The sequence below is a fragment of the Mangifera indica genome, chromosome 6 (genome assembly GCF_011075055.1).
Source record: "Mangifera indica cultivar Alphonso chromosome 6, CATAS_Mindica_2.1, whole genome shotgun sequence".
In the NCBI taxonomy this organism is placed as follows: domain Eukaryota; kingdom Viridiplantae; phylum Streptophyta; class Magnoliopsida; order Sapindales; family Anacardiaceae; genus Mangifera; species Mangifera indica.
In genome coordinates, this window is record NC_058142.1 from 16278184 (window position 1) to 16289959 (window position 11776).

The 11776-nt window shown below is 32.1% G+C and overlaps 1 protein-coding gene across 1 annotated transcript; it reads left to right on the forward strand.

Moving 5' to 3' along the window:
- The first annotated feature begins 3900 nt into the window (after nt 1-3900).
- On the forward strand, nt 3901-5562 carry LOC123219720 (ankyrin repeat-containing protein ITN1-like). The gene is made up of 4 exons (XM_044641708.1): nt 3901-3919; nt 4141-4311; nt 4692-5116; nt 5209-5562. Exons 1-4 carry the CDS (start codon nt 3901-3903, stop codon nt 5560-5562), a joined length of 969 nt encoding a protein of 322 aa, XP_044497643.1.
- Nucleotides 5563-11776: the final 6214 nt, after the last annotated feature.

The following is an 11776-nucleotide window of genomic DNA, read 5'->3' on the forward strand; positions in this document are numbered from 1 at the left end:
TCGAAACTTCTGTAATGCATTTACTGTGAGGGGCTTTGTCATCATATCTGCTAGTTGATCTTATGTTGCACAATAAACTAATTCAATCGTTCCTTCTCGTGTAAGATCACGAAGAAATTGTTGTACACTTACTTTCCTCCAGACTTGGCTTCTCAATTATTTTCTTCATCCAAACAGCTTGACTAGCACAAGCAGCCGTGACAATAAACTCTACTTACGTGGTTGAAAGCATGACTATAGGTTGCTTTCTTGCAGACTAGGCAACAACTCCATATCTTAGCATGAAAACATAGCCTGATGTACTTTTTCTGTCTTCTATATCTCCTACATAGTCACTATTTACATATCCAACCAGACCTTCACACCCTCCCTTCTTGTAAAAAATTCCAAGTTCAATAGTTCCTTTCAAGTACCTCAATATCCTCTTAGCTACCATTAAATGCAATTCAGATGGTTTGGCCATGTACCTACTAATCAAGCTTACTGCAAATATCAAATCTGGTCTTGTAGTTGTTAAGTACATGAGACATCCTACCATTTGCTTAAATAAAGTTTCATCAATACAAACCCCATTTTCATCTTTAAAAAGTTTACAACCTGGAACGATAGGATTATGAACTGAGTTGTTGTTTTCCATCTTAAGCCTCTTCAACACTTCTAAAGCGTATTTTCTTTGACAAATATAAATCCCATCTGACCTTTGCAAAACTTCTATGCCTAAAAAAAATCTCATTCTTCCCAAATCAGTCATATCAAATTCCCTCAACATGGAATTTTTAAATTTAGTAAACATTAATTCATCATTGCCAGTAAATATTAAATTATCAACATATAAACTGACAATAAGAATCTTACCTCCCTCATTTGTTTTAATGAATAAAGTATACTCACTATAACACTTCTCAAACCCTTCATTTATAAAGTGTGTTTCAATATGACTGAACCATGCTCGTGGAGCTTGTTTCAGTCCATATAAGGCTTTCTTCAACCTGTAAACTTTCTAAGGACTGTTCTTTAGTTCATAACCCTTCGGCTGCTCTACATACACTTTTTCTTTAAGTTCTCCATGCAAGAAAGCAGATTTAACGTCAAGTTGATAGAGAGTCCAGTTTTTTTGAGCTACTAGAGCCACAATCATTCTCACTGTGTCCATTCTCGCAACTGGTGCAAATACTTTTGTGTAATCTATCCCTTGCTGTTGCACATATCTTTTTGCCACCAAACAAGCCTTCAATTTGTCCACTTCTCTATTCTTTTTGAATTTAGTTTTATAAACCCACTTTACTATAATCTTTTTTCCACCTTTAGGGAGATCAGTGAGTTCCCATGTGTTGTTTCTCTCTATAGCTTGTATCTCCATATCCATGGTTGTACTCCATTTGTCATGTTTTATTGCCTCCTCAAAATGTACTAGATCTGTTTAAGCAAACAGAGCAGGATTAACATTTATATCTTCCTCTTCTGAAAGTCCTTCCCCAGTTATATAATCTCTCATCCACCCTAGAGGCCTTCTGTTTCTTCCCTCATTAGGACTGGATAATTCTCCTTTATTTTCATCATTTTGAAAACCTTCAACTGGTTTAGCAGCTTCTTATTCTTCTCTGCTCACTACTTCCTGATTTTCTTCGTTTGTTGCCTCATTATCATACCATTCCAAATCAGCCATTATGTGCTCTTCATAATTCTTATCCCAATTCCATAATTTTTCTTCCTCAAACACTACATCTCTGCTAATTACAACCTTCCTTGCAATTGGATCATAAAGTCTATATGCTTTAGACTCTTCACTTACTCCCAATAGCACGCAAGCAAGAGTTTTTTCATCTAGTTTTTTCCTTGTCACATTAGGTACATATACATGTGCCATACAATCGAAAACTCTAAAGTAATCAATTGAGGGTCTGTTTCCACTCCAGGCCTCTTCAGGTGTTTGATTTTTCACAGCCAATGTAGGACTTCGATTCAGAACATGTATTGTCCAGTTTACCACCTCTGGCCAAAAGGTCTTCGGTATCCTCCTTTTAGATAACATGTATCGAACCATGTTCATTACAGTTTGATTATTCCTTTCTACTACTCCGTTCTACTGTGGAATGTACATTTTAGTTAATTGCCTTTTGATGCCATGCTCTGTACAAAACTCATTAAACTCAAGTGACGTGAACTCTCCTCCTCGATTTGTTCTCAAACATTTAATATATCCTCCTGCTTCTTTCTCTACACTATTCTTAAATCGTTTGAACATACTTAATGCTTCAGGTTTTTCTACTAAAAAATAAGCCCATGCTTTTCTAATGAGATCATCAATAAAGCATAAAATGTACCTCTTCTTACTGTTAGAAATAAGAGAAATTGGTCTACAGATATCGGTATGAACAAGCTGGAGCTTTTCTATGGCTCTCCAATTGCTCGACTTAGGAATTGGATCTCTATGTTGTTTTCCAATCATACAGTTTGCACACACTATTGTTATAGTTTTGAATTGAGGTAACCTATGTACCATCTTCTTAAATTGGAGAGTCCTCAACCCCTTTATAGCTTAAATGTCCATAACGACAATGCCATAAGTGTGTCATATCTTGTGTGGAGGTGTAGAAGCAAGTTAGCTCTTGTGACAGTGGTTCTGCTAGTAACATAAACATCCAATTTGTTGACATCTCAGTCTGTATTATGAGCCCTTTCTCTGGATGATAAATCTTGAGTAGTCCATGTTGGATGAGAATCGCCAGCCCTTTTTCTTGTAATTGACCAATACTCAACAAATTGTTCTTTAGTTCAGGCACAAAAAATATTCACTAATAACATGTGTAAAGCCACTTACTTTCAATCTCACATTGCCTTTACCTAGCACATCTATCCTTGTGTTGTTTCCAAACGTTACCTTCTGCCTGAAGTTCTCATCTAGATCAACAAACAAACTCTTGTCACCACACATGTGGTTGCTACATCCAGAATCTAAAAACCAGACATTTCCCCTTTGTGCACTGTTCATCTCCATATATGACATTAGCAACATCTCTTCTTGTTCTCCTAATTCAACATAGTTGACTTCCTTAACCAAGCTTGGACATTCAACCTGAAAATGTCCAAGTTTGTGGTACTTGAAGCATTTCACTGTAGCTTTGTTGAAGGGTTGGCATCTCCCTCTTCTTCTACCTCTGTACGTACCTCGACCTCATCTTTTTGCACTAAAGTTGTCTTCATGACTGATCTTGAATGCTTGTTCTTCTCTTGTACGTCGCTGGAGTTTTTGCTTATGAACAATCAGTGAGCTCTGCAGTTCATCAATGGAAAGTTGATTAATGTCTTTAGACTCCTTAATCGAGTAAACAATAAAATTAAACTTTTCAGTCAGTGATCTAAGAATTTTCTCCACAACTGTGACATCTTGCATCTAATCCTCATATGTTCTCATTTTGTTGGCTACTATCAACACTCTTGAAAAATACTCAGAGACTCTTTCTCCAACCTTCATCTCCAGAGTCTCAAACTCTCTGCGAAGAGCTTATAGATATGACCTCTTGACTCTAGCATTCGCTTCAAACTTCCTTTTCATAGACTCCCAAATTTGGTTGGAAGTGTTCTTCACAATAATGGTCTCCAGTATAGTCCGATCTATAGCCTAGAAGAGAAAGTTTTTAACTTTCATATCTTTCAGCTTCAATTCTTCTAGCTTCTTTCGTGTGTTTCTATTTGCACTGAACCATCTGTTGGCTCCTCATAGCCGATTTCCACTAGCCCTCATAATTCCTTAGATCGCAGGAAATTTTCCATCAACATGCTCCAATGGTCATAGTGACCATTAAAGCGAGGAATGGATGGCTGCACAAAATTTCCTTCAGTAGTCATTTGTTTTGTTGTCACAAGAATTTCAAAGGCTCTGATACCAGAATGTAAAGAATGCAGTTCCAAAGTGAAGGTACTCAGCAACTTTGGAGATAACTCACTTTTTTATTTAACAAACTTAGGCATAAATAGCCTTTTACAATCTTAACAGAATGAGAAAAACTTGCTCACGTTTTCAACTACTCAACGTGATGAGTGCAACAATGAGAACATAGATAATAAATATCCTAATGATTAGGACTTATTCAAATAGAAAGTCTTAACTAAATTCCTAAACTTTCTCTTCACACTCAGTGTTGGGAAAGCAACGGGTGAAGAAAAAGGAGGAACATAAGAGCAATGAGTTGGGCTTGAGGGATCGGATAAAACAAAGAGAGCAACGGATGCATGAGTGGAAGCAACAGAGGAGGAATGTGCTGAGCTGGAGGCAATGGATTAAAGAGGCAAAAGTTCAAGTCCTAGTTGGTATTTGTTTTATTGTTTGATTTATTTATTATTCACTTAGCTTTTTTGATTGTGTGATGATGAGGTTTTTATTTAATTTAAGTATTAACAATAATGAATCAAAATGGTAAAAATTAAGATATGTATGGGTAAACTTCTAGAATCAACTCCACTGTTAAATACAATTGACAACTTTAATGTATAACTCAGAATTTGCACTTTAATCTTCATTCTAATTAAGCATCAAATTTTCATACTTATTTTTATTATATATTTTTCTAACCTATCCACTGTTCTTTTAAGATGTAGAATTAATGTAACCGCTTCTATGATATTTTTCTCAACCTATAGCTCAACTTTTTTATAAACCAATGTTGGCTAATTAATGAAATTCCTTTTAGGTGCTGATCAACTGATTCCCGATTTGGCTTTTGAGATAGTCCGATGCCTTTGGAAACAAGTTATGCTTATGGATGACTCCCAGATTTTGGAAATTGTTAGAAAACCTCACTCGCTGATGCTCGAGGCAGCAAAACAAGGGAACCTTCGGTTTCTAATGATAATTATCTGTTCATATCCTGATCTAGTGTATGAAGTTGACGAAAATCAGCACACCATTTATCATTTTGCTGTTATGTACCGTCACTTAAACATTTTCAGAGACATTTGTTGCTTAGGTTCACTGAAGGATTCTATTGTTCAGAACATAGGCAAAGATGGGAACAACATTTTGCATTTGGCTGTAAAGTTGCCTCCAGCAGATAGACCCGATAATGAATCAGCTGCATTACATTTTCAAATGGCTCTTGAGATGTCTTGGTTCGAGGTGAAAATTGGTTAACTCCCTTTGTTTTGTTAAAAAGAGAGATATATTTTTTCCCTTGATTAATAAATCTTTTTTTCTAATAACTCCTGTAGAGAGTGAAGAGAATTTTGCATCCGGTGGATGCTGAAGCTAAAAATAAAGAAGGGAAAACCGCTAGAGCTTTATTTACTGAAGAGCACCGAGAGTTAAGGCACAAAGCTGAGAGATGGGTTAAGGACATTGCAAATGGATGCATTATGGGGGCAATACTAATTGCTACTGTGGTTTTTGCTGCAGCTTTCACAATACCAGGTGGCATCAATGATTCAGGGACTCCAAATCTTGTCCGGAGAGCTTCCTTCACAGTTTTTGCTATATCAGATACAATAGCATTACTGTTGTCCATTTTCTCCATACTAATGTTCTTAGCCGTTATCTCTTCCCGATACGAAGAAGCAGATTACTAGCGATTAACTGATGATTTGTCTGGGGGATTGACCTTACTTATCTCAGCAGTAGAAGCAATAATGGTAGTGTTTTGTGCAACTATGTTCATGGTCTTCAACGATGGACTACTGTGGGTTCCTATTCTTGTTACAACAATGGCTGTTTTGACAAGCTTCAAGTTCTTTGAGAAATTTTTTACTCACAATGGAGAAGTAGGACATTTCACCTCAAGTCGGTGATTTTCCTTTAAAAGAAGATCGAGTAGAAGTTCTCAATATTGTCTAAAATATGAGAGTTTTATGTTTTGACTCTCACTATTCAATTATTTACATAATTGTTATGAAGTAAATGAGTCAGCCAGTGTTTCAGTGGCAATTATTTTGATCACGACAGTTATAGTTAAAACTGAAATGAGTTACATAATTATAAGTTTTTTTTAAGTGAAGCTCTATCTAATAAAACAGATGAGTGCTGATCGTTGTGATGAATTAATGTTTATTACTCATCTTTGTATTATAACTTTGAGTTGTAAATGATTAGAACATTGTCTTACAGGTAAGATTGAATGTTGTTCTAATGATGATGCAACTAATAAAGGAATTATTAATTTGACAACCAAAACTAGCATTTATAGTATACCCAGTAAGCATGGAACATTCCCCACTAGAAGTACTATTCTTAGGAGAAAATTGCTATTACACTTGGCATAACATACTAAAACAACTCATAATTACTCAAATACCCTTAAAATAAAATAGATTCAATAATTGAAAATGTCAATAGATGTCTTAAACACAAAACATGTAACCAAGTGTGTAGCTTCTAATGTAAACATAACAAAAAGTAAATACATAAAATGATCATACTATTGAAGTTAAAATAGTAAATAATTACTAAAATACCCTCAAAATAAAATTGATGCAATAGTTGAAAACGTCAAGAGCTGTCTTAAACATAATACATATATATAACCAAGTGTATAGTCTCTAATATAAACATAATGTAAAGTAAATAACAAAAAATAATAATAATAACATTGAATTTAAAATAAATCATAATTATTAAAATACCCTTGAAATAAATTTGATTCAATAGTTAAAAGCGTCAATAGATTTTTTAAACATAATAAATATTATCAAGTGCGTAGTCCCTAACATAAACATAACATAAAGTAAATACATAAAAAAGATCGTAATATTGAATTTAGAACAGTTCATAATTACTAAAATACCACTAAAATAGATTTGATTTAGTAGTTGAAAACGTTAATAGATGTCTTAAGCATAATACATATAACCAAATGTGTAGTCTCTAACATAAACATAGCATAAAGTAAACACATAAAAAAATTAATTGTTAAAAAAAATAGTTATAAAAGAGTAAGTGGTAATCACTCGATTAGTAGGAGAAAATACATCCTACAAGTCATTATTTTTATTCCTTTACATACTTAAAATGTTACATTCCACATAAACTTAGTCATGTTAGGTATACTATACCTCAAACTTTGATGATGTGAAATAACTTTACTTTTAGTTAGCCATTTAGGGAACATCATTGGCCCTAGAACTTTGATAACATACTATACATTAGAACAATTACTTAATCATGGAGGGTACATCTCCAAACTCATAACTTCAATGACTCTATATGTAATACATGTAAAACATTCTTCAACAACTTTATATGTAATACATATAAAACGTTATTTGATGAATCTATATGTAATACATGTAAAACATATAAAATTATGGTGAAAATGGTTTCTTTTATAAACATCATATTCTTTTTAAAAAAAAAATAGTCTATGTCGATTAGTCCAGGCTGAGGCAGACATTTTACACATGACCATGTGAGTAACATAGTTGCACAGTCTCATTTCCTTACACATTTATGTGATTGCAGTTAAACATAATTTGTGCGGTATTGTAAGTGTGCGTGTGAAGAATATCTCGTAGATAACCTTTTGCAATAACCTTCATATGAAAAATATAAATAAAAAAATAGTTATAAGAAAAACATTTTTAATGGGTGTCATTAAAATATATAAAATATACAAAAGATGTTCTACACATGTACTATATGTATCCCAAGCTCACGTGTACTATAGGGTCGAGTCTCACACATGTACTATAGGTACTTTAGGCCCATATGCATTGTAAAACATGGCTCTACACCCTAAGAACGTAGAAAACTTGTGTATTATAAAAATTCTAGTCTCATCCATAAAATTCTCGTGATATGTTTTTATAAAAATCATATGCACACATTTGGTGAGAGACCAAAAATTTTTGTCGAGGGCTTTCCTAGCTCCATCATTATTTGTCAATGCAACTAGTGAAAGTTAGAAATTTCTGACATAGACTAACATTAATTATGATTTTGGTTTAATAAAACCGGATAATTGAATAGTTCAATATCAATTTATAGATGTAACACCTAGATTCAGGTATATCAATAAACTCTACTTCCAAAATTATTCGTAGAGTTGATTTTATAAATTGTTATTTAAAGAAATTGTGAAAAAATTCTTTAAAACTACTAAATGAGCAATAATTTTTAAATAGGGTAAAATGGTCATTTTAGAAGGATTTAAGAGACAAAGTGGGAATGTAAATTGAATGGCACACTTGAAATTATATAATGGTGCTAAGGATTTTTGGTAATTGGTTAGGGATAAAATAGTCATTTTTGGAGAAGGCTAAGGGTAAATTAGTCCAAAAAGGTTATAAAACAACAAAACTATTCATTTTCTTTTTCGTTGCCAAGAATCCTCCATAAACTTCAGCAAAGTTTTCTTCAACTAAAAATTCACCAAAAAGCCTAGCTAAACCACCAAATTTCCAGAGTCTCCAGTTATAAAAAATATAGATTTATCCATTATGGTAAATTATAAGGTAAAAAGTTTAATTTTTAAGAGATTTCAAGTTTAGAGTTTTAATGGATGATTATGTTTTTGATTGATTAAGGTTGCTAGGAAGAAGAAAAGAATGAGAATAGGCTTAAATCACCTAATTAGCAAAGAAAAGATAAGAATTTCATACTCTACATACTTGAAGTAATTTGAGTTAGGTTATTCAAATAACCTTTACTTGTAGAAGTGTGTAGAGTATTAAAATTAAGGTGATTTATACTTAAAAGAATAAGAAAATTTATTAGGATTCATGATGTGATTTTTGGCCATAAGGGTATTTTAGACATTTCTTATTTCTAGGGTTAGCATAGTTGATTTTGTGTAACGAGTATGTGAGAAACGATGAATTGATGGAATAATTTGCACTAAGGGTAGGCATATAACTTTTGACCGTAAGGGCAAAAATGTCATTTTATCTCATGTAGGTTAATTTTGCTTTATTATGTGCATGATATGTGTAAGAACTATTATAATAAATATGTATATTCATATGGAATGCATGAGATATATGTCAATGCATGCAAAAATAATATGATGCTTGATGAGGATCGAAAAGAACGAGGAAAAATAATGAATAGACATATATCATATTATGGTTATACATGTATACATGAGAAAGCATAACATATGCATATTTTCAAAAAAATAGAGAAAGAGGGAAAACGCTTCCTAAGTTATGCATGTTTTCAGAAAATGGAAAACAAATGTTTTTAGTTTTTTTTAATGACTTATATGACACAGGAAAACAGAAAGCATACGTAAAATCCTTACACGTGAGTTGTACTATATGGATAACAAAGAAAGATATTAGTTGTATTGTGTGGATAGCAAAAAACGATATTAGCTATGTTGTATGAACAACAAAGAAAATAGTTAAATATGGGTACAATCCGTGAGATTAAGATTACGTGTAAGAGAGGATTGTAGCTCGTATAGTAACTGTGAGTACTATCATATGTTGTCTAGATCAATCAATAAAAATATTTGATAAACAAAAAAAAAAAAAATTAGCAAATGTTTTATGAAAGTTATTTGCATTAGAATCATGCATGCAAGCCTATGTGGCTGATAAAGAATTGAGAAAGATGTACGATAAGAAAATAGAAAACTCATGACACTTATACATGCATAAATCATAACGTGTGAATCATACATGCATAGTAAAAAAAAGAATAAGTATAAGAATGAAGAGAATTATGATATGTGGTTAATGCGTATTCCATGTAAATTATCTTGTATGTAACTAGCCTAGACACACTAAGTATGGAAGAGTTAGTACTGGTATGAAATACTTTGAGTATTTAGTATGATTTTCTTATTGAGCTGTGGTCGTTCACTCCGTTTAATTTAAGAGCAATGTTATGTTTACCCATTTTTGGTACACAATTCATGTACACAGTGAAGTATCATTATGTAATTAGGTGATTTTAAAACATGTGTCATCATATGATGAAGAAACATCTAATCACATGATAACACCTCATCTGTGTACACAAATTGTGTACCAAAAATAGATATACATAGTTTTATTGTTAATTTAATATTTTACAAGTAAAGAGTTGCAACAAAGGTTTCTGTAGAGCACTAGCAAGACATGAGGCTATGGAAGGAAGACACCACATTTTTATCGATTTATATGTTTTTTTGGTGTATATATGCATATATGTATGTATATGTGAATATATACATATATATACTTGAACATAGATATTCGTGAATATGTATATATTTTGGTTCCTATATGTATATATGTGGTTATTGTTTTGATGTGCATGTACATCTTTATAGTGGTTAGTATATCCTCATGAAAATATATATGTATACATATATATTGTGTTAATTGTTGGAATTGGTTATATAGTTCTTGTGGGTGGCAATTTTTTCTGATGGTGACTATGATTTATTTATTTCGTTAATTGTGATTAAGTTGATAAAAATCTAGTTGGTTGGTAGGACTAGTTTGTGTAAATTATTAATTAGGGGTGTTACAGGGCATAATAAAAAATTCTTCATACCCTCTAAAATAGGGAAACTCTTGTCATTTTTCTGTAGCACACCTATTAGTTAAGAGAGGTTACAATAGATGAGTTTAAGTGATCAATAAAGATGAGTCTAATACACTTAAAAATTATGATCTAGGTGAACAACATAAGTGTAGGTCTTGAGGTTTATTAGACCTTGATGAGGGGTCTTGAGAATATATATATATACATATATATTGTGTTAATTGTTGGAATTGGTTATATAGTTCTTGTGGGTGGCAATTTTTTCTGATGGTGACTATGATTTATTTATTCCGTTAATTGTGATTAAGTTGATAAAAATCTAGTTGGTTGGTAGGACTAGTTTGTGTAAATTATTAATTAGGGGTGTTACAAGGCATAATAAAAAATTCTTCATACCCTCTAAAATAGGGAAACTTTTGTCATTTTTCTGTAGCACACCTATTAGTTAAGAGAGGTTACAATAGATGAGCTTAAGTGATCAATAAAGATGAGTCCAATACACTTAAAAGTTATGATCTAGGTGAACAACATAAGTGTAGGTCTTCAGGTTTATTGGACCTTGATGAGAGGTCAATTAACCTCTTATATATTGCTAGATCTCTGTTCTAAAACCTAATGCAGTATGGTTGCAGTATAGCTTATCCATACAAAGTTATCATTTATAGAGGTTTTTAGAGTAGAAAATCAACTCACGTCAAGAGGTGATCTCAACAAGTAATTTAAGCAATTGTATGAATTTAGTTTGCATGACAACTCAGGTATTTTTAAAACTCTAAAGTTTAATTCAATATTTTTTAATCTATACGTTGATTCTGTGAATTATAATTACATGATTTTATATTTGTTTGTGCATAATAAATTTTACATGTGGTATCAGAATAATACGGATTAGGTTGTCAGATCTGAAGTTCTGAAATCAAAATAAGTTTTTTTGTTAGTTCTGAATTAGGGTTTGAGTTTTCAAATTTGGAATTAAAGTTTTTTTAATTATTGTTTTTACTAATTCTAATTCTGAATTAGGGTTCTTGAATTAGAATTAGTGCTTAAATTTTTTAAAATTAGGGATTAATTCAATTTCAATTTTAGAGTTTTTAGTTGAGAAATTAGACCCTAGAATTAAGATCAAATGTGTTGAGATTATAGGGATTTCATATTGAAATTTTCAACAATAAGGTTTAATTGAAATCTTATTAAAGTTTAAAATTTTGAAATTAAGGTTTATTAAAATCCAATTAGGATTTATTTTGGTTTGCTTTTGAAATTGGGAACTCAAATTGATCCATCAAACGGTGAAATTAGTGTTATAGATTGTCT

What these genes read in the sequence shown, in the direction of transcription:
- LOC123219720 (XM_044641708.1), top strand. An exon ending in AAAAGTTCAAGTCCTAGTTG is followed by an intron (nt 4,312 to 4,691) that starts GTATTTGTTTTA and finishes AATTCCTTTTAG; the next exon opens with GTGCTGATCAACTGATTCCC. An exon ending in TTGAGATGTCTTGGTTCGAG is followed by an intron (nt 5,117 to 5,208) that starts GTGAAAATTGGT and finishes TAACTCCTGTAG; the next exon opens with AGAGTGAAGAGAATTTTGCA.